This window comes from Propithecus coquereli, unplaced genomic scaffold (assembly GCF_000956105.1).
Source record: "Propithecus coquereli isolate 6110/MARCELLA unplaced genomic scaffold, Pcoq_1.0 Scaffold155, whole genome shotgun sequence".
NCBI lineage: Eukaryota > Metazoa > Chordata > Mammalia > Primates > Indriidae > Propithecus > Propithecus coquereli.
In genome coordinates, this window is record NW_012139969.1 from 3,335,798 (window position 1) to 3,354,164 (window position 18,367).

An 18,367-nucleotide genomic window follows, 5' to 3' on the forward strand; every position below is an offset into this window, starting at 1 on the left:
CCCCGAACTCATAATAATAAAAATAAATAAATTGCCAAATGAAAATTGTATCTGTTTATTGCGTACAATGTGATATTTTGAAATATGTGTACACTGTGGAGTGGCTCAGTAGAGCTAATTAACATGTGCATTATCTCACATCTATTTTTTGTGGCGAGAACCCTTGGAAATCTATTCTCTCCATGATTTTCAAGAATATAATACATTGTTACTAACTATAGTCACCACCAGTAGGTTTTTGAGTGTCCCTTGCATGTGGGAATTAACACTGCTCATTTCAGTAAGTTTTCTAAGCATCCGGAGAGGTCTGTCTCACCCTGCTACCCCCTTCCCCTGTCTCAGGGCCTTCCCAGATGTAGAATGTCCGGAGCCTTGAGGCACTGTTGTTATTCCCTTCTCTTAGCACAGATTCTGACTATTCCCTACTGTCCTCCCTCCCTGACCTTGACTTCTTTTCTGTTTTCCTGACATAGCTTTCCCCTTCTAGCCTGCCTCCCTCTTCCTAGTCAGCCTGTGACATCAGTACTTTCTCAGTGCCACAGCTTCCTCTCTCTCAGCCTGAGGAATAACTGGGCATAGACCATCCAGGGTGGCATCACAAGTACATGGATGAGGCACAGAAAAACCAAACTGTGTCCACTGTAGGAGATAGTGCTTTCTTGCCGAGCCCTCAAGGTTTTATGCCTTTGTTTTCTCCTATCCTCCGAGTTCAGCCTATACACAGTCTAATCTCTTCTGACTCCTCAGGACAATCATTGTAGTTACTTCTGTCTTCTCCAGCCTAGACAGTAACTTTCTCTACATTTCCTCCCAATCCTCGAGAGCCTTTAGGCTTCCTCTGGCAGGATGGTTCCTGAGCCCCAGTTCTGAGTCTGAGTCTAAATCCCAGGTATAAATTGTCACCATCCTAATTTAGACCTCTTTTTCTTTTTTTTTTTTTTGTAGGTGACTTCTTGCGCTCTTCCTTTTGTTGTATTGTTTTCTCCCTAATGTAGCAGCTCACCTCCCACCACTTTCTTTCTTTCATCCATTGTTTAATTCTCCAGTAGCTAGCTGATCTCTGGTCAGTAGCTTCCCTTTTACATTTTTGTACCAAAAGAAATACCCAGATAGTGAGCTGGACATTTCCCCAGCCCAGGAATCCTTGCTTGTTCTCCCAAGGGCAGAGGAAGGCTACTTGTTTCAGAACAGCTTAACCACATAGGTAATGTGTATGTATATGTAACATTCTGTCCTTTCCTTTTTTCCTGTTTCTTCCCAGGATCATCTCTAGCAACAGGTCACACATTGTCAAACTACCTCTCAGCAGGGTAAGTGACCATTTTGCCTCTAAACTCTTTTAAATTTCTGGTGAGGGGCTCTAAGTCAGTTAACCATATTGGTCTAGATCTGCCTGGTTAGCTCTGTCCATCAACACAGGGTTTGGGCCTTAGCATGTTTCCCTTGTGTGGGGTCAGTGCAACCCTTCCCTCCCTGATCTCGATTTCTGCTCTGTTTTCCTGATCCCACCCCCACCCTGGGCAGCAGCTGAAGTTCATGCACACCTCACACCAGTTCCTCCTGCTGAGCAGCCCTCCTGCCAAGGAGGCTCGGTTCCGGACCGCCAAGAAGCTCTACGGCAGCACCTTTGCCTTCCAGTGAGGAGGCTGGGGGCTGGGCAGTGGAGGGGAGGGGGCGGGAAGAGTGCTCTTGAGGTATATGAGTTTGTGTTACCTGTGTCCATCAACTAGTCAGCAAATACTTATTAAATGCTATTGTGGTAGGTGCTGTGGAGGATAAAAAGATAAATATGATGCGGGCTTTATTCCCAAACTGCTTGTGATGTAGTTGAAGAGAAATAATATTTACATATAAAAAGATGTGATTGAAGGAACAGATTGGAGTGGATAGATTTGAAAGCTACTTTGAAGGAAAATCCGCAATTTATGCCTAATTGTAAGATGGGGTAGAGAAAAAGAGAGGTATTAAAGGTAACTTGGAGTGGTTGTACCTTAAAATAGAACGTGAAGTCAGAATTAAAAGCCATATTTGGGATCAGTGATAAGTTTGTTGAGTTTGAGAAGAATTTGTTGAGTTTGAAATATCGGAAGAATGGGCAAAAGAAAATATCGAACCAGCATTTGAGGATTTAGGATGGGATTAGCTAAAGCGTAGAAGAGAGGATGAAAACTGGAAATAAAGATGTAGGATTTTTAGCCACACACACGTATCTTGCGTGCCTGTGACTGTATCCATGTGCGTGTCCGTTACTAGGTGTATCTCTGTCCATCTTCATGTCCTGTGTGGGTGAGAATGGGTGGGAATGGCAGTCTTGGAAGTGCTCCTGGGAACCTCATGCCATGAGGAGACATGTGTTCTGCCCTGCCTTACAGTGGGTCCCACATCGAGAACTGGCATTCGATCCTGCGCAACGGGCTGGTCAATGCGTCCTACACCAAACTGCAGGTGAGGCTGTGCACCTTTCCTTGCTCTCCACCCTCCTCCACCCACACAGCTTTGGGATAGAGTGCTCTAGAGTACTCAGCTGTCTTTGCCTCAGCGTCCTCAAGCCTTGCCTGTCTTGGGGGCTTCCTTACAGAGGAAGGTAGGAACTACATGTATAGAGTGAATGTGGCTGTTGTATATTTGATCTCAGGCTGTTTTTGGTGGTTTTGGGAATGGGAATGTACCTGTAGGCAGGAATATGGAATTGCTGATTGCAGCCACTGTGATGAATTAACCTATTAGTGTTTCATTTATGGGGCTAATCATTCAAAGAGTTGATATGGGAGACTTGTTTCTTTGCCCTGAGAGACTCCAGGGAATGGGTATTATCCCTCCTGGCTACCTGTTCCATAGTACCTCTTTTTTGGAATCTGCATATGTAAGGCCTGGGGACAGGAGTGTGGATACTGAGGGACTGATTCAGTGGCTCTGCCACTCCCCACTCTCCAAGGCATCAATATCTGGTATTTCGTAGGCAAGTGGGCTAACCTGCATCTACCTCTCAGCCAGTCAGCTTTTCAAGAGTAGGTGCTTAGAGTTGTTTGAATGAGTGAGAAGGTAAATGGAGGGACAGAGGGCTGGATAAGCCTTGCGGCTGCCTATTATACAGCCATCGGAGAGCCCAGGCTCATATTGCTCATCCTGGTGTTTCCCTGCAAGCTGCATGGAGCAGCCTATGGCAAAGGCATCTACCTGAGCCCCATCTCCAGTATTTCCTTTGGATACTCAGGTAAGAAATATTCCTTGGCCACCTTGACTCTATTTACATTGCATCCATTTGTGAACACATGATCTGTGCTGTCTCCCCCATCATAGATACTTGGTCTATGTCGGCTCTCTTCCAAGTCATGGATACATAGCCTGTCTCTCTACATTTTCCTATTAGAAATTTAGATTCTTTACAAGGTGCGGCCAATTATTGTTAAAAATGATGGCTTTATTTATTGTAGGGGCTTGGCCCTGGGAAAGGGTTGAGGAATAACTGGGAGATAACAAGGCTTTTCGTAGACCACATTTTTGTGTTGGCTATTATAGATTGTGTGCACCTGTGCATGTGAGTTTATGTGCGAATATGCCTGAAGGTTTGAGTCCTTTCCATTGGCTTATATTTCTGGAGACGTTGTTCTATCCGTCAACCATATTTTAAAATTTAAACTGTCAATAATCATACAGTATTATATTAGTCACATTGAATAGAAAAGAAAGCATTTTTTTCTAAAGACATGAATGAGGTTCAGAATCTAATCAGGAGATGAGTCCAACTCAGAAAAGGAATCCAACTTAGACTTCTCTCTGTCTTTCTGATTCATGTCGTCTTAGTTCCTTTTCAGTCTGCTTTTGTTCTTGTTCCATGTAGTCTCTGTATAAGGTATAGCCACCACATAGTTGTGTGTTCACCATGTGAAAGGGATTGTGCTAGATTCTTTACAGGTTATCTAGTATTCTGCAGTAATTGTAACTGTAGTAAAAAAAAAATTAGTGCAAGAATCAAAGAACTAAAAAAGTCTCTAACAACAGATTAAACCAAAGTAGAAGAAATGAGATAATATAGGTAAGAACCGAAATCAACGAAATAAAAATAGTACAATAGGCCGGGCACGGTGGCTCACGCCTGTAATCCTAGCACTCTGGGAGGCCGAGGTGGGCGGATCGTTTGAGCTCAGGAGTTCAAGATCAGCCTGAGCAAGAGCGAGACCCCGTCTCTGCTAAAAATAGAAAGAAATTAGCTGGACAGCTAAAAATATATATGAAAAAAATGAGCCGGTCAAGGCGGCGAATGCCTGTAGTCCCAGCTACTCGGGAGGCTGAGGCAGGAGGATCACTGGAGCCCAGGAATTTGAGGTTGCTGTGAGCTAGCCTGACGCCACGGCACTCACTCTAGCCCGGGCAAAAGAGTGAGACTCTGTCTAAAAAAAAAAAAAAAAAATGTATTTTAAAAATTCTTACAAATCAATAAGAATAGACAACCTAAAAGAAAAGAAAAACAGGTAAATGACATGAACAGGTATTTCACTGAAGAAGCATCCAAAACTATGAAAAGCTGCTTAACCTTTATTTATAGAGAAGTAAAAATCAGACCAAAATGACTCACAATTTAGTACCTATGTGGATTGGCAAAAATCAGGAAATCTGACAACACTTCTGATAGTACCAAAAGTTGTAGATCAGCAGTGTCTCCTTTACTGCCTGTGGGGATATAAATTTGTGTATCCATTTTGGAAAACAATTTGATTTTACTTCATAAATCCGAGCAGTTTTATTCCTGGGACCCAGCATTTTAATTTCTGCATGTGTACACCGAAAGATGTGTACGTGAAGGTTCAGAGCAATACTGTAACCGCAGATCTTAGAATCATCTCAAATGCTCACCATGAGGATAATGGATAAATATTTTTATATACTCTAACAATGGATTATTTTTTAGCAATGAAAATGAACAAACAAGATCGAAATGCAATAACATGGAAAAATCTTAGTAATATGTTCAATTGCTGGGCACCGTGGCTCATGCCTATAATCCTAGCAACTCAGGAAGTTGAGACAGGAAGATTGCTTGAGGCCAGGAGTTTGAGATCAGCCTGGGCAACATAGTAAGACCTCATCTCTAAAAAAAGGATAAAATAATTAGCTAGGCATAGTGGCACCAGCCTGTAGTCCTAGCTACTCGGGAGGCTGAGGCAGGAGGGTCACTTAAGCCTGGAAGTTCAAGGCTGCAGTGAGCTATGATTACATATTCCAGGCTGGGTGATAGAGTTAAGACCCTGTCTCTAACTAAAAATAAAAGGCAAATCCAAGAAGACCGTATAGTATATGGTTCCTTTTTTATATTATTCAAAAGCAAATAAAATTAATAGGCACATGTGTGTAAAACTAAAGAAAGCAAAGTGAGGGAATAAGAACTCAAATTTCAGGATAGTGATTACCTCCCAAGAGGAGGCAGGCAATGTTTTAGTTCTTGGATTTAGTTCTTGGGTTGGGTCTCTGGGTATTCATTGTCCTATTAAAAAATGATAATGTGTCATGAAACAGGTTATGATTAATTCACATAGGGTAAGTGCCCAATAAACATTTATTGAATGTGTGAGTGAGTCTTACCATGTGTACCCGGAGTCCAAAGTAGGGGTGGTGTTGGGATAGTCTTTTTGGTTTCTTTGTCTCGATTCCTCAGTTTTTATCTTTCCCCGCCTTAGCATCCCCCTGATTAAGCTGTGTTATTATCTGAGTAGTGAGAGGTTATCCTACTTCTTGGTGCCCACAAGATTCTTCTTATTTTCTCCCTGTTCCCTCTCTTTCCTTCTGTCTTCTCCCACTGGCCTTTGTTTATCACTAAGTGCCTGAAAACCTTTAGTTACCAGATAGAGCCAGGAATCTCTATTGCCTACTTGTCTGTCTTCATCACTTTACTGATTACATAAAACCATAATAGACACTATTCTTCTCTCTCTCTCAAAGGGTGATTGATTATAGATACAAAATACCATAGGCCTTTACTATTGGAGGTATAGATCATCTACCAGGGATGGGGAACCTGCAGCCTTCTGATTTCAAGATTGTTCTTTTTCAAGCCAGCAGCAGTGGCTAACGCCTCTAATCCTGGCACTATGGGAGGCCAGGGCGGGAGGATCACTTGAGCTCAGGAGAAGCAAGAGCAAGACTCTGTCTCTACTAAAGATAGAAAAATTAGCTGGGCACTGGGGCATGTGCCTGTAGTTCCAGCTACGCAGGAGACTGAGGCAGGAGGATCACCTGAGCCCAGGAGTTTGAGGTTGCAGTGAGCTATGATGACACCACTGCCCTGGGGTGACAGAGTGAGACTCTGTATCACCAATTTTTTTTAAACCCCAAAGCAGGCAAGAAAAGCTTCATCTTTCTCTGATGTACCCCTTTTAATAAAAGGATATGTTCTGTAAAATTTGGATTCAGTCTAAAAGCTGCACTCAATGATCCAGAAGGCCACATGTGGCCCCAGGGCTGCAGGTTCCCCACCCCTGCTGAGAATTCCTTATTACTTCACAGATAAGAAAGCTGATATACAGAAAAGTTAAACGACTTTCTCATGGTCACATGCTGAGTAGCAGAGCTAGGACTGGAGTCCAAGTCTCCTAACTTCTAGGCTAGAGTAGCCTTTGCTTGAATGACTGGATCTTGGATGGTCTCATAGATAGGTGAGAGTCTTTATAATGTGGTAGGGGGGCGTATGTGCAGATGTTCCAGTTACTGTAGTTACTCTAGCATTTGACCCACTGTCTTGTATGTTTTCTTCTCCCCTGTTCTGGTTTTCTATTTTTTCTCCCTCAGCATACCTTTAGCTTAGTGGCACTGGATGCTTTCCAGGGGTGTGGGTTGGTGTAAACAGAGTTCATTTAACTAGTGGAATCTCCAGTGACGTGGCTGTAGTGTGCAGGTTGAAATGAGGGACAGTGAGAAAGGAGATGGTAAATTCCATGTTTGGGTTCTGTTTAGGGACTTCTGGTAAGTGCATACTCGGGACACAAAGCATCCAGGGATTATTCTAGCCACCATGGTCTCAGGGTCTGGTCTCAAGAAATGGACAGAAGATCACTGGGTCAGTATGGAAAGGACAGTGTGCAATAGGATTGGGGTGGGACAAGATTTGGGTGATATCACAAGGGCCATCTCTAAGACCTGCCATAGAAATCAGATTATTCTTATTCCGTTGTCTGCCTCCCCTGCAGTAGAGCATGAATGGGAATTTCACTCAGAACCTTGTCACTGATACACCCATGTTGAGGAGGCCATGATTGGATGGAGAGCTGAAACTAGTTAAGGCTAATGGAGAAGGTGGAAACAGAGGGATTTTGAGTATCTGTCCCGTAAGAGGAACAAATTGGCAATTAGGCCTTGAGGCTCTCCTTGTCCTGATTTTTGTTCAGGTTCTGAATCTGTCATGAGACTTCAGTGTAACCGCATGATGAGTTGACCGCCTGAGTACGAAAGAATGTCAGTTCAACAGTTGCCACCCCCATCTCTATACCATGGCTATCACAAAGCCAAGAATTGAGGCAGAGTAGAGTTAATAATGATAGAAAGTTCCAGACTAGAGCAGTGAGAGTGCTTTTGGCCTGTAATAATAGTATTATTTGCATCTTCATGCATCTCCTTCTCGGTCTCATTCTCTCTCTCTCTCTTCGTGTCTCTCTGTCTCACACTCACACTTTTATCCCTAACTCTGATCAGACTGGGCCTGAGAAAAAGTTGAGTACAGAGACTGAAGTCTTGTGCAGCCAAAAAGAGTTGGGTTGGGAATAGGGGTACACAAGCACTGTGTTATATCTAAATAAGAAAAATCCAGGTTGAGTCTGTAAATCTAAGAACAGGGCTGTTCAGTAGGGGGTAAGGATAGCAGAGGATTTACGGATTTAGATAATGTGGAAGCTAGAGGGAATTGGCACTGCTTTCTCAAGTCTGGGAAGGCTTTCTGAAGGAAGTAGAGTACTTCAAGGTGGTTGCCATTGTGATTACCTGTGGAAAGTTATTCATCACTTAACTGTGCTGTGCTTTCTCCTGTTCTCTTGGATGACTGGTCAGGTTTTTATGTAACTTGGAGACTAGACAAGATCTGACTTGCTCTGCTTGCTTCCTCTCCACTCATTTTGCTCAGCCTGGCATTTGATGCTGAAGTGTTGATATCCCACTCCCTTAGGCCCCTCATTTTTGGCTCACTTCCTGTCGTACTCCCCTAGAACTCTTCAGTGGTTCCCTTATGTTCTGAGGATAAACTGCAGTTGCCTTAACATGGCCTGCAAGGCCTGCTTGAGCTGATCCCAGCTTACCTCTTCCACATCATTTCTCCCTGCCATTACTATTCTCTGTACAAACTAAGGCACAGTGCTCTGTCTTTCCCTCAGGCCTTTATATCCTATTACTTCTGCCCAGGATACTTGCCTCCCCCACCCCGCTTCACGTAATTAACTCTTCCTAATCCTCTAGTTCTCAGCCTAGCTGTCACCAGGATGCCTCCTTCAACCCCTGGGCTAGGCCAGTTCCCCTCCTCTGGCTCACACAGTGCTCTGTTCTCTCCCCAACACAACCCTTACCATGCTGTGTTATAATTACATGTTTCTTGCCTATAATTTCCCCCAGACTAAATTCTGTGGGGACAAATACCTTGTTTGTTTTATTCTCTACCATATTGCCAAGTGTCTAGCTCAGTGCTGGCACATAGTAGACACTTCAGTAAATATTTGATTTAAGGAATGGATGAATGAACTGGGTTTGTTGTTCTGTGACAGGAATGGGAAAAGGACAGCACAGGATGCCCTCGAAGGATGAGCTGGTCCAGAGATACAACAGGATGAATACCATCCCCCAGGTATCAGTTGGCCCTGCTCTAATGAGGCAGGACGCTTCCCTGGGGCTATTTTAGCTTGAAGAGATGGGTGGGGAAACAGTGGGCAGGGGTGATGATTTGAAGATCATTTAAAGGACTCAGGTATATTCTAATGTGCACACACTTCCAGAGTCATATGTGGCCTCAGTCACAAGTATGAAAGCAGAGGCTGAGTTTAGATAAAAATGCAAATATGGAAGCTGTGACCCCATCCAGACTGATTATGGGGAAGCAAAATTTTGGTGGGTGGCTGGGAGCCCAGGGTATCCCTGATCCCCACCACCAATCACCAGCTAACCAGCCTCTCTAGGGAAAACTGTAACTGTCTGCCTGTCTCTGCTTTCCTTTGCCTCCTCTTCCAGACCCGATCCATTCAGTCAAGGTTCCTGCAGAGTCGGAATCTAAACTGTATAGCACTTTGTGAAGGTAGGCAGTTTACAGGCTTTTGGCCTGTTTTTGGATCCCAACCTTTATTTTTGATGCAACTTTGGCATATGATCTGGCCAAGGGTGATGTTGAAACAGCATGGTTTCCCTTTCCTGCCTGGACTCTGTGCCTTAAACGTTATGTCTATGACTTCCGGCCTTCTTCTTCCCAGTGATTACATCCAAGGACCTCCAGAAGCATGGGAACATCTGGGTGTGCCCTGTATCTGACCATGTCTGCACACGGTTCTTCTTTGTGTAAGTTCAGGAGGGGAATACTTGAGGAGTGAGGGTTGGGGTGTGATGGTGTGTGACTACTGGGAAAGTCTGTTTCTGTTATATGAGTTTTGTCCCTGGCTACCTGAGTGGAGCTGGCACTGGGACTTTCCCCTTGGAGGATAGGAATGGGTATAGATCATCAAGGTCTGTTTAGAGGAAACTAGATAAGCTGAATCCCTTCCACACTGAAGAGTAGCAAGAAAGGGCTTTGAATTCTGGGATGGGATGGCCACACCTTGAAATACAGTTCTACTGGTTCACATTCTGGTATTGTTCTCCCTTTTATGCTCATACTTGCCCTATCTTTGGCAGATATGAGGATGGTCAGGTGGGCGATGCCAACATAAATACTCAGGACCCCAAGATACAGAAGGAAATCATGCGTGTGATCGGAACTCAGGTTTACACAAACTGAGGGGGCCCCAGCCCTCGTACCACCCCTGTTCCCCCAGGATCCATCTGCCCTCTTAAAAGGGCTCAGGTGCAGCAGGTGAGGCTGCCCTGAGGAATTAAGGGACCGTTACCAAGGGGGCAAGAAAAAGAAGAGGTGGCCTTCATAGTGGAACTTGACCCAGGAACCACTCTACGTTTGGATGGCCCAGACTGACTCCAACCCCTGATTTTCCCAGTTGACTTCACCCTGTTTGTAAATAAAACAATAAAATGGAAGGTGCTGTGGACTGGATATGATCACTGTGGTCTGACTAGCCTTGGCCCAGCACCTACTCCAAGCCCCCAAATGGGATGGGGGTGGGGAGAGGGGAATATCCTGAGGGTTGGGACTATTTATGTCGCCTGGAATCAGAGCTGAGTCCATTTAGTGTGGAATACTACAGATCTGCCAGCTTCTGCTTTTTTTTTTTTTGAGACAGAGTCTCACTGTGTTGCCCGGGCTAGAGTGCCGTGGCGTCATCCTAGCTCACAGCAACCTCAAACTCCTGGGCTCAAGCGATCCTTCTGCCTCAGCCTCCCAAGTAGCTGGGACTACAGGCATGTGCCACCATGCCCGGCTAATTTTTTCTATGTATTTTTAGTTGTCCGATTAATTTCTTTCTATTTTTAGTAGAGACGGGGTCTTGCTCTTGCTCAGGCTGATTTCGAACTCCTGAGCTCAAACAATACACCTGCCTCAGCCTCCCAGAGAGCTAGGATTACAGGCGTGAGCCACCGCGCCCGGCCCTCTGCCAGCTTTTTAATCAGTGGATTAAAAGGAAACTTACCAGTTATGCAGATGAAACAGGTTTATAGAATACCACTAGTGACTGTTAGTCAAGATTTAAAAGGCCATTGAGGCCAGAGCAGCTTAGGGATAGCCTACTGCTTTCTGCACAAAACCTACCCAGGGTCCTTTGTATCTCAGGGGCTGGGCCCCTACCCTCTTCCTTTTCCTATTTATTTCTTTGGGGTAAGTGAGGTTGGGGACAGCTGGCAGGAGCAGGAAGTTGCGTTGGTGTTTAACTTGAAATCTATAAAGACATTCTAGGAGAATGCAGCTTCCCTTAATGAAACAAAACCCAGATTCTCGAAGGTTAGCAGGGTGGTGAAGGAAGGCAGCTATTTCTAGGAGACCTAATTTTGTTAATATCAGTGAATTCCATCTTCTCCCTGTTGATATTACCACAACAAGCCTTCTGCTGGCCTTTCAGGCTGTGCAACATGTACCCCAAACCCTTCTAAGCATAGCTGAGATAGTTGGACATGTCCAAATATTTTATGAAATAATCAAAGAAAAAAAGGAATATAAGCACAGAGAATGCAACAAACATTAAACAAGCCTGGCTTTTCAAGGATAGGTTTCTTACTCTAGTGTAGCTTCTTGATTTACAGAGCCTGCCCTAGGCTACCTGTTGTCTTTCGTTACCTTCACCATACTTTAGAGGTACCTTCTTGCCTGGGTACCTTATGCTGTTTTGTAGTTTCTGACCTGCTTTAACGTGCAAGTACTATTCCTAAGGTCTATCTCCCTAGGGGCTGTTTCTTAGACTCCTTTATCCCTTCTCGATTCGGACTCTGCAAGTCTCCCAAGACTCTCTTTCCCCATTCTTGTTTGAGGTCTAGGAGAAATACCTCTTCACCAAGTAAATGACCCTATCCCTGAGCCCACTCTAACCGAAAGTCCTGGCTCCTGGGAGGACCCTGGCAGCCCATCTCTGTAGTATCAGACAGAGCTAACATTTTTAATTCTTACTAGATAGGCCCTGGGCATTATGCTAAGTACTTTAATAATTTGCTGACAATTTAGATTACTTACTAGGTACTTGGTATTATAAGCTTTCTACATGTATTGACTCATAATTCTCACCATAAGCCTGTGAAGCCATTGAAGTAGGTGCTATTGTTCCTGTTTTGTAGATGAGAAAACAGAGGCACAGAGGATAAGCAATTTTGCCATATTCCACAGCTAGTGACAGGCAACCTGACTCCAGAATTGCTGTTCTGGTTCTAGCCTTTCAAACTTTACAAATATTTTTTTCACTTAATCCTGACAACGAAGCAGGAAGCTAGGTTATCTTTAGAGATCTTAAATAATGTGTGTAAGGTCTCACAGCTGGTTTGTGGCAATGCTGTTTTTAACCAGATCTGCCCAACCTGAGCTCTTCACCTTACCTCTTAACCAGAACCTGAGCTCTTAACCACTGTAGTGCCCTAGACGTTCTCAAACTGTTCCCACTGGTGTTCTAGCAACTGAACCTAGGTATGTCACTACTGAAGTGGTATAACAGCATTTTTATTCAATTTCAGAAATTGTTAATAGGTTTTTCTCAGTTGTAAGCATTTCTTATAATTTCTCTATATCACTGGCATCTGATATAGCAAGTACTAGCAAATGATGGAATGAGAAGAAATGAACAAATAGTGTGTATTACCGGAAAAACTCAAATAGCTGAGCTAGCCTCCTGGGTGTCACTTTTTTTTAATGGCATATGCATAATAATGGTCTTTTTTATGCCAATAAAATTGTAATGAAATTAAATACACCATTTCATAGTGTTCCACAGAAAAGCAATAGGACTTTTTGGATCTGAAATTTGAAAGCTACAGATAATCATATCTTATAAAATTCAAATGTATATGAGGTAAACCAAAGCTCGTTAAAACCCCGCAAACACTAGAATGCCTTCATTCTAGTAAATGAAGAGAAACTGGCTGGGTGGGGCCCCGAGTTTCTGGAGAGAAACCCTCCCACACCCTGGAGGGGAAATTGAGGGAGGGTTGCCCCTTTCCCGGACCTGGGCCTCGGAGGTGGGAGAGCTGGGGCCAGTGAAAGTCAGGTGTAAGTAGCAAGGCATTGTCCTTCTCAGGGGCCAAGACTGTTAGAAATATGGCACGTACAGCTTGGCAGTGGCCTCCTACCTTTCACGTAGTCCTAGACTCAAGCAACCTCACTTCATTTAGACCTGGTCATGCTTGGTTAGGGCTAGGATCAGGAAAAGAACTATTTTATTAATTAGTTCTAGGTAGAGAGTAGATGGCTATGATTTCTGGATTGAGAAATTAAAAACCCCTGGAGTTTAACCTTCCCCTTCCGTCCTCTCCAGTAAATTTCCATACAGGCAGGGTGTGGCCATGACTCAGTTTGTGGTGAGGATGTATCCCTCCAATGGGGAGGAGTCTGCTTGATTCTGCGTTCCCTCTGGTGGTGAGAGGAAAAGAGGAGGGTGGTGCTGAGTCATTACTGGGTTACTGGCTTCTCACAGGATGGATTCTGAGGTGGAGGTCTGAGGGATGTCTCAGCTTCTGGGGCCAATTTGGGGGTGATAGGAAGCTTCATGGGTCACACAATTCCTCCAGAGCAGTCCTCCCCCAGCAGGGGTGGGAATAAGGTAGGCTGCAGTTCATTTGAAAGGGCATTGGCCCCTTTGGAGCACAGGACTTTCCACAAATGTTTCAGACCTCCCCTCCTGCAATGGGCCAGGGGTGCCACCCTTTTAAGTTAAAGCATTGCCTACGAAAATTATTTTACCTAGGAGAGGACCCAAAATCTCCTTAGTCCTAGCTGTCCTTCCTGGGATAAGTGAGTCAGGTTAGCTGGCAGCCAGTGAACAAGGACAGACAGGTGAACTCTGGTGCCAAGGAAAAGCAGGCTGATTGAACTGCAGCAGGAGGGGAGGGGGGCACTCGATCCGCTGTACATCGATGCCTTCTCTTCCAGATCTTGATCAAGGCCCCTTTTCATCCCTTACATCCTGTGTGTCGGGATGCTCCAGTCTCTGCTCTCCTTATGGGGTTGGGGAACCTGCGGCCTCAGGGCCACGTGTCCCTCCAGATCCCCAAGTGTGATCCCTCAACCAAATCGAAACTTCACAGAACAAATCCCTTTATTAAATTTGGATTCAGCAAGGCCACAGTTTCCCCACCCCAAGTAGGGAAAGAAGAAAGCACAGGGCCTTCAGGGGGGTGGCTTGGTGGATAAGATTAGAGCACCCTAAGGAGGCTTTGTCCAGTAAACCTTAGCATTTTAAGGCTAGAGAAAAATTGCCGGAGGTCACATTGGCTGACAGGGTCACCTTGGCTTAGGCAGTACTTCCATTAGTGTGACCAAGGACTCCTTAAGCTTCTTCCCGCCTGCTACTAAGTGCTGATGAGGCATTTCTGCAGGTGCCGGGGAAACTTAGATACACAGTTGCATTCAGAAAACATTCAGTATTTGTTTATTGTTCCTTTCCTCCAAATGGCCTTCCCATACCCATCTCTATCCTGACCAGTTTTCCATGCCTTGCTCAAAATGTCTCCTCCTCCACGGAGCCTTGCCTTCCCCACACAGATAGCCTGTGTCTGTTTATCCTTAACTCCAAAAGGCCAACTTTCTCTTCCTTCCAGGGTTTGTCTGTGGAAACTCTGGTATGCCTGGTAGGCCTGAAGAGATGGTAAGAGTTTGAAGGAAGGCATAAAATAAAAAGTCCACCTGATGTGGGTCTAGAAAGAGCAGATAAAGTCCAAAGTGATAAGTACTATATTTCAGCTTTAAATCTGATATTCAAGGTCTGTGGGCTGCCCTGGAAATCTGCTGTCCTCAGAGAGAGAGAACATTACTGTTTCAGGCAGAGGGCAAGAGGTCGTGTAATTGATGGTAAAACCTGTACTCTCACCCTCCTCACCAGGGCTGAAATTTGTCTTTAGCCTCTAGGATTGGGTCCAGTATGGTTTGCTGACACACCCGCCCCGCTAAGGACCCCAAATGACTTTAGAGAGTTAAACCATAAAGCTACAGATTCTGTGGTCAAGACTCCAAACAAGGCAGCAGTCTACGCCCTTACTCACACCCCACTCCAGTGAACCTAGCAGTTCCCCTCCCGTCCTGAGCAGGTCATTGAGCACAGTGGAAGGGCTGGCTCTAGGGGAAGGGGGTCTGTGTCCTCCTTCAGAAACCCCAATTTCCTATAGCCCTGGGGTCACTTGTTACTGGGTCAAAGGGCCAAAGGAGTGACGGTCTTGAAGTGGAAGATTGGAAAATTCCACTAAAGTGGAATTCTTAAAAATTCCACTACCGGGCTTTTTTTTCCTTGCGATCCTTACCTGGGCCCCCTCCTCCCCTGCGACCTTCCCCTCATAAATCACCAGTAGCAATTAAGGTACCAGGGTACCAGGCTGTAAAGTAGCTTAGGGCTCTGCCTCACTAAAGTTAACCCTGTTGTGACCATGCCCTTCCTCCTATCCTGCCCTGCGACCTTTCCCCTCATAAATCACCTTTAGCAAGTAGTGTACCAGGTTGTAAAGTGGCTCAGGACCCTGCCTCACTAAAGTTAACCCTGTTGTAGCCGTGCCCCTCCTCCTTAAGCAGAGTGTATAAAAGACTGCAATGCTCTTTGTCTGGTGCTCAGAATTGGGGAAGAGCAAATTCCCCTCTGAGCCTTGCCGGCTGGCACATAAAACCTGTATTGCCAAAATCTCTGTGTGTGTGTGTCTCGGTCTATTCTCGGTCAGCCCTGCCGTAAACAGTCTAGAGAAGGGCAAGCTTGAATTCAGGAAGATGATCTGGCACTGGTCACAAGGCATTTGAGGAAAAACCAACTCAAATTGTGTTTCTCTGCTCTCACACTGCCACAACAGCAATCAGCCAGAAGACTTCTGTGACCAAACGTGTGCGGGTTTTCCCCACTCGCCAAGCCAGCCATCAGTTCTGCTGTGGATACCAGCTGAGTGTCTTCCACTTCAAATCTGACACCTGGAGATAGTGTCAGATCCAACACTGACACACCTGCCAGTGTGTGAGGGCTCAGTCCCACAAGACCACCCCCTCCCCAACAATCTGGGCCTCCGGAACTTCTGACCAACTGGCTTCAAGTTGGGGGTCCCACTCTGGGTTAATTTGCTAGAGTAACTCACAGAACTCAGATGGAGAGATGCACAGGGCAAGCTATGGGGGAAGGGTGTGGAGCTTCCAAGTCCTCCCTGGGCACGACACCCCCAGAACCTCCACGCGTGCAGCTGTCTGGAAGCTCTCCGAACCCAGTCCTCTTGGGCCTTTCATGGAGACGTCACCGGCTAGGCATGATTGACAACTGAGTAGAAATGTGCTCGGACAAAAAGGGTACGATCTGATACTAACGGACGGAGTGGGGAAACCCAGCAGGACTGTTCGGATTCTCCCTGGCGCCTCTGTGCAGCCGTCTTTCCTCCAAGGTACGGGGCAGGACCCCTTCTGAAATGGGGGTCTTCTGACCCACAATCAGGCAGGGTAGGTCAGAGAATTTCCTTATGGCCAGCTCCAAGGCAGAAAGGCAGGGAAGGTTCCTGCCTTGGGGAGAAAGGAACATGTGAAAGGAGGGAGGAGAAGGTCAGAGAGAGATTCTGTTTGCTGAAGCCTGCTTCTGAGGCCTGAACTGCCCCAACATTATAACAAAAGACCGTAACAAGGGGTGTGCGAGTTACCGGCCAGGAACTGTGGATGAAAACATATATATATCTCCTCACACAAGGACAGCCCTCCAGGACTAGTCAGTTCCCAAAGAAAGAGGATGCCTATTGGGCAATGTTGGACTCATTCACATGCATGATCTGATCAAACCCACCATATGAAGCAGGAATTGTCCTCAACTACTTTTAAGGAATGGGACTCACACATTAATATACAGAAGATGGTCATAGAGCTAGTTAGTGGAACTGAAACAAAGAAAGGACGCAACCCAAGCTTGCTCTTCTACACTGTGCTGCTTCTCAGCACAACAGTGACCATTACCTTAAACTGAATGACAAATTTTCACTGTGCATCTAATGTGAGCAAGGATATGCTGGATAAGTCTTTGCCAGTGTCTCATGGACAGCATTTCTTACTGTCAGGTGATCAAAATCTACAACTGAAGGGCAATAGCTTGCCTGACCAGTTCCCCGACTTAATACATGTGTATTTCAATCTCAGGAACATTTAGGTTTAGAACTTTAAAATACAACATAGTCCAGCACTGGCCAGATCCCTAACACCCCCCAGTTTTGTCCACCGCTGTTCTTTGTCCTCAGCTTAGGGGCAAGAGAGAGCCATTTATGTCTTCCCTCTCTAGAGAGGGGGGAATCTGACGCTCCCTGAGCAGGTGTGTGGGTTTTTTCCTCTCAACAACTTCATGTTCTTTCACAGCCTTAATAGGCAAGCATTTACTTCCCACCTACAAGAAAGGAGAGCAGAAATGGCTTACAGAAGAAATTAAAAGGTTTTATCTCACTTTGAACAAACTTACTTTTAGGCTGTCACTTTCTCCTCCCAGCTTATCTGAGCTAACAGGAAGCGAATGAAGGCCTGTGATTCAGCTGCAGGCAGGGTGTCTGCATGAGCAGGTCACATCCGTTCGGTCTCATTTGCCAGGGAAAGAAAAAAAGAACCTAAGAGAATAGTCTTCACATTTTGAATGCTGCAACATTGTATCTGCTCTCAAAACTTGGCTGAATGAAGGCAAGAGTTAACAGCTGTTTAGTCGATAACTGCTATCATTACTGGTGGTTCGCTAATAATTGGGAAATTGGAAAATGCCTTGAAGAAAAAGGTAAGAAAAGCTCCAACAATATTGACTTAAATACACGACTAGGTTGAAACCTGTCCCGATTTCTGCACAGATTATCAGCTGTAACGTTCTGACTTGCTATTTCCAGATGTCAGTTCTGCACTAACGTCAATAGCTTCTATTCGCGTTCTGCTCTCAGGCACTTGTTCTGCAGGATTCCAGACCCCACTAAGGTATTCACATGGCCCCAACTGTCCTTCCTTGTTCCCGGGCCCTGCGACAATGAGTAGTCCTAAGAACAAAAGGGCCTTGCGCTCCCGCTCCCGCACACTCTGTCCTCCCGAGTTCTCGCTACCCGCTCTCGTGCCGAGCCCCTCGGAAGGCAGCCCAGGCCTCCGAGCATCCAGGAGCCTGCGGCCCCCCAACTTCGCGTTCGGCAGTCTTGGGGGTGCGGGGGACACGCACCCGGGGTGGGGCGGGGAGTGGCAGGGCGGGGCCAGAAGAACGCTGCTCGGGGACCCGTGAGACCGGGCCCAGACGGGGAGGCGCAGACGACTGGGGCGGCCTGGGCCGAGGGCCAGGTGAGAAGCCCGAGTCCGGCCGCCCAAGTTGGCGGCGACAGGTGGCCGGGGCGCCCGGGGGTCTGGGAGGGCGGTCCCCGGAGCTCCGGGGGCGGATCCTGCTGCCTCGCCACTTCCCCATTGGCCGCCAGAGCCTGTCAGTGCTTTGTCTCGGTGCACCGTGTCCTTCCGCCACGGAATGTAGTCCTCCAAAGGGGCAACCTGACTGCCCGTTCGGGGCCCGCCGCGCCGCCCACTGAAGGTGACTGCGCCCCGTGCGGACGCGGAGGGGCGGGCGCAGCCGGGATTGGGCGGGGCGGGGCGGCGGAGGGA

The 18,367-nt window shown here is 46.2% G+C and overlaps 1 protein-coding gene across 4 annotated transcripts in view; it reads left to right on the forward strand.

The window, feature by feature from the left end:
• The window catches only part of PARP6 (poly (ADP-ribose) polymerase family, member 6), a 27,152-nt gene extending 16,927 nt beyond the window's left edge, over positions 1-10,225 (forward strand). Inside the window, exons 16-23 of one of the 4 annotated variants that reach the window (XM_012640560.1) lie at positions 1,262-1,310; positions 1,525-1,637; positions 2,373-2,445; positions 3,145-3,214; positions 8,739-8,818; positions 9,199-9,262; positions 9,435-9,519; positions 9,853-10,225. In XM_012640560.1, the coding sequence (XP_012496014.1) occupies positions 1,262-1,310; positions 1,525-1,637; positions 2,373-2,445; positions 3,145-3,214; positions 8,739-8,818; positions 9,199-9,262; positions 9,435-9,519; positions 9,853-9,955 (637 nt within the window). In that variant the 3' untranslated portion in view covers positions 9,956-10,225. Of the gene's footprint in view, positions 1-1,261; positions 1,311-1,524; positions 1,638-2,347; positions 2,446-3,144; positions 3,215-8,738; positions 8,819-9,198; positions 9,263-9,434; positions 9,520-9,852 lie in introns of all 4 variants that reach the window. The other 3 variants (XR_001137314.1, XR_001137316.1, XM_012640559.1) reach the window with 3 other exon arrangements.
• Positions 10,226-18,367: the final 8,142 nt, after the last annotated feature.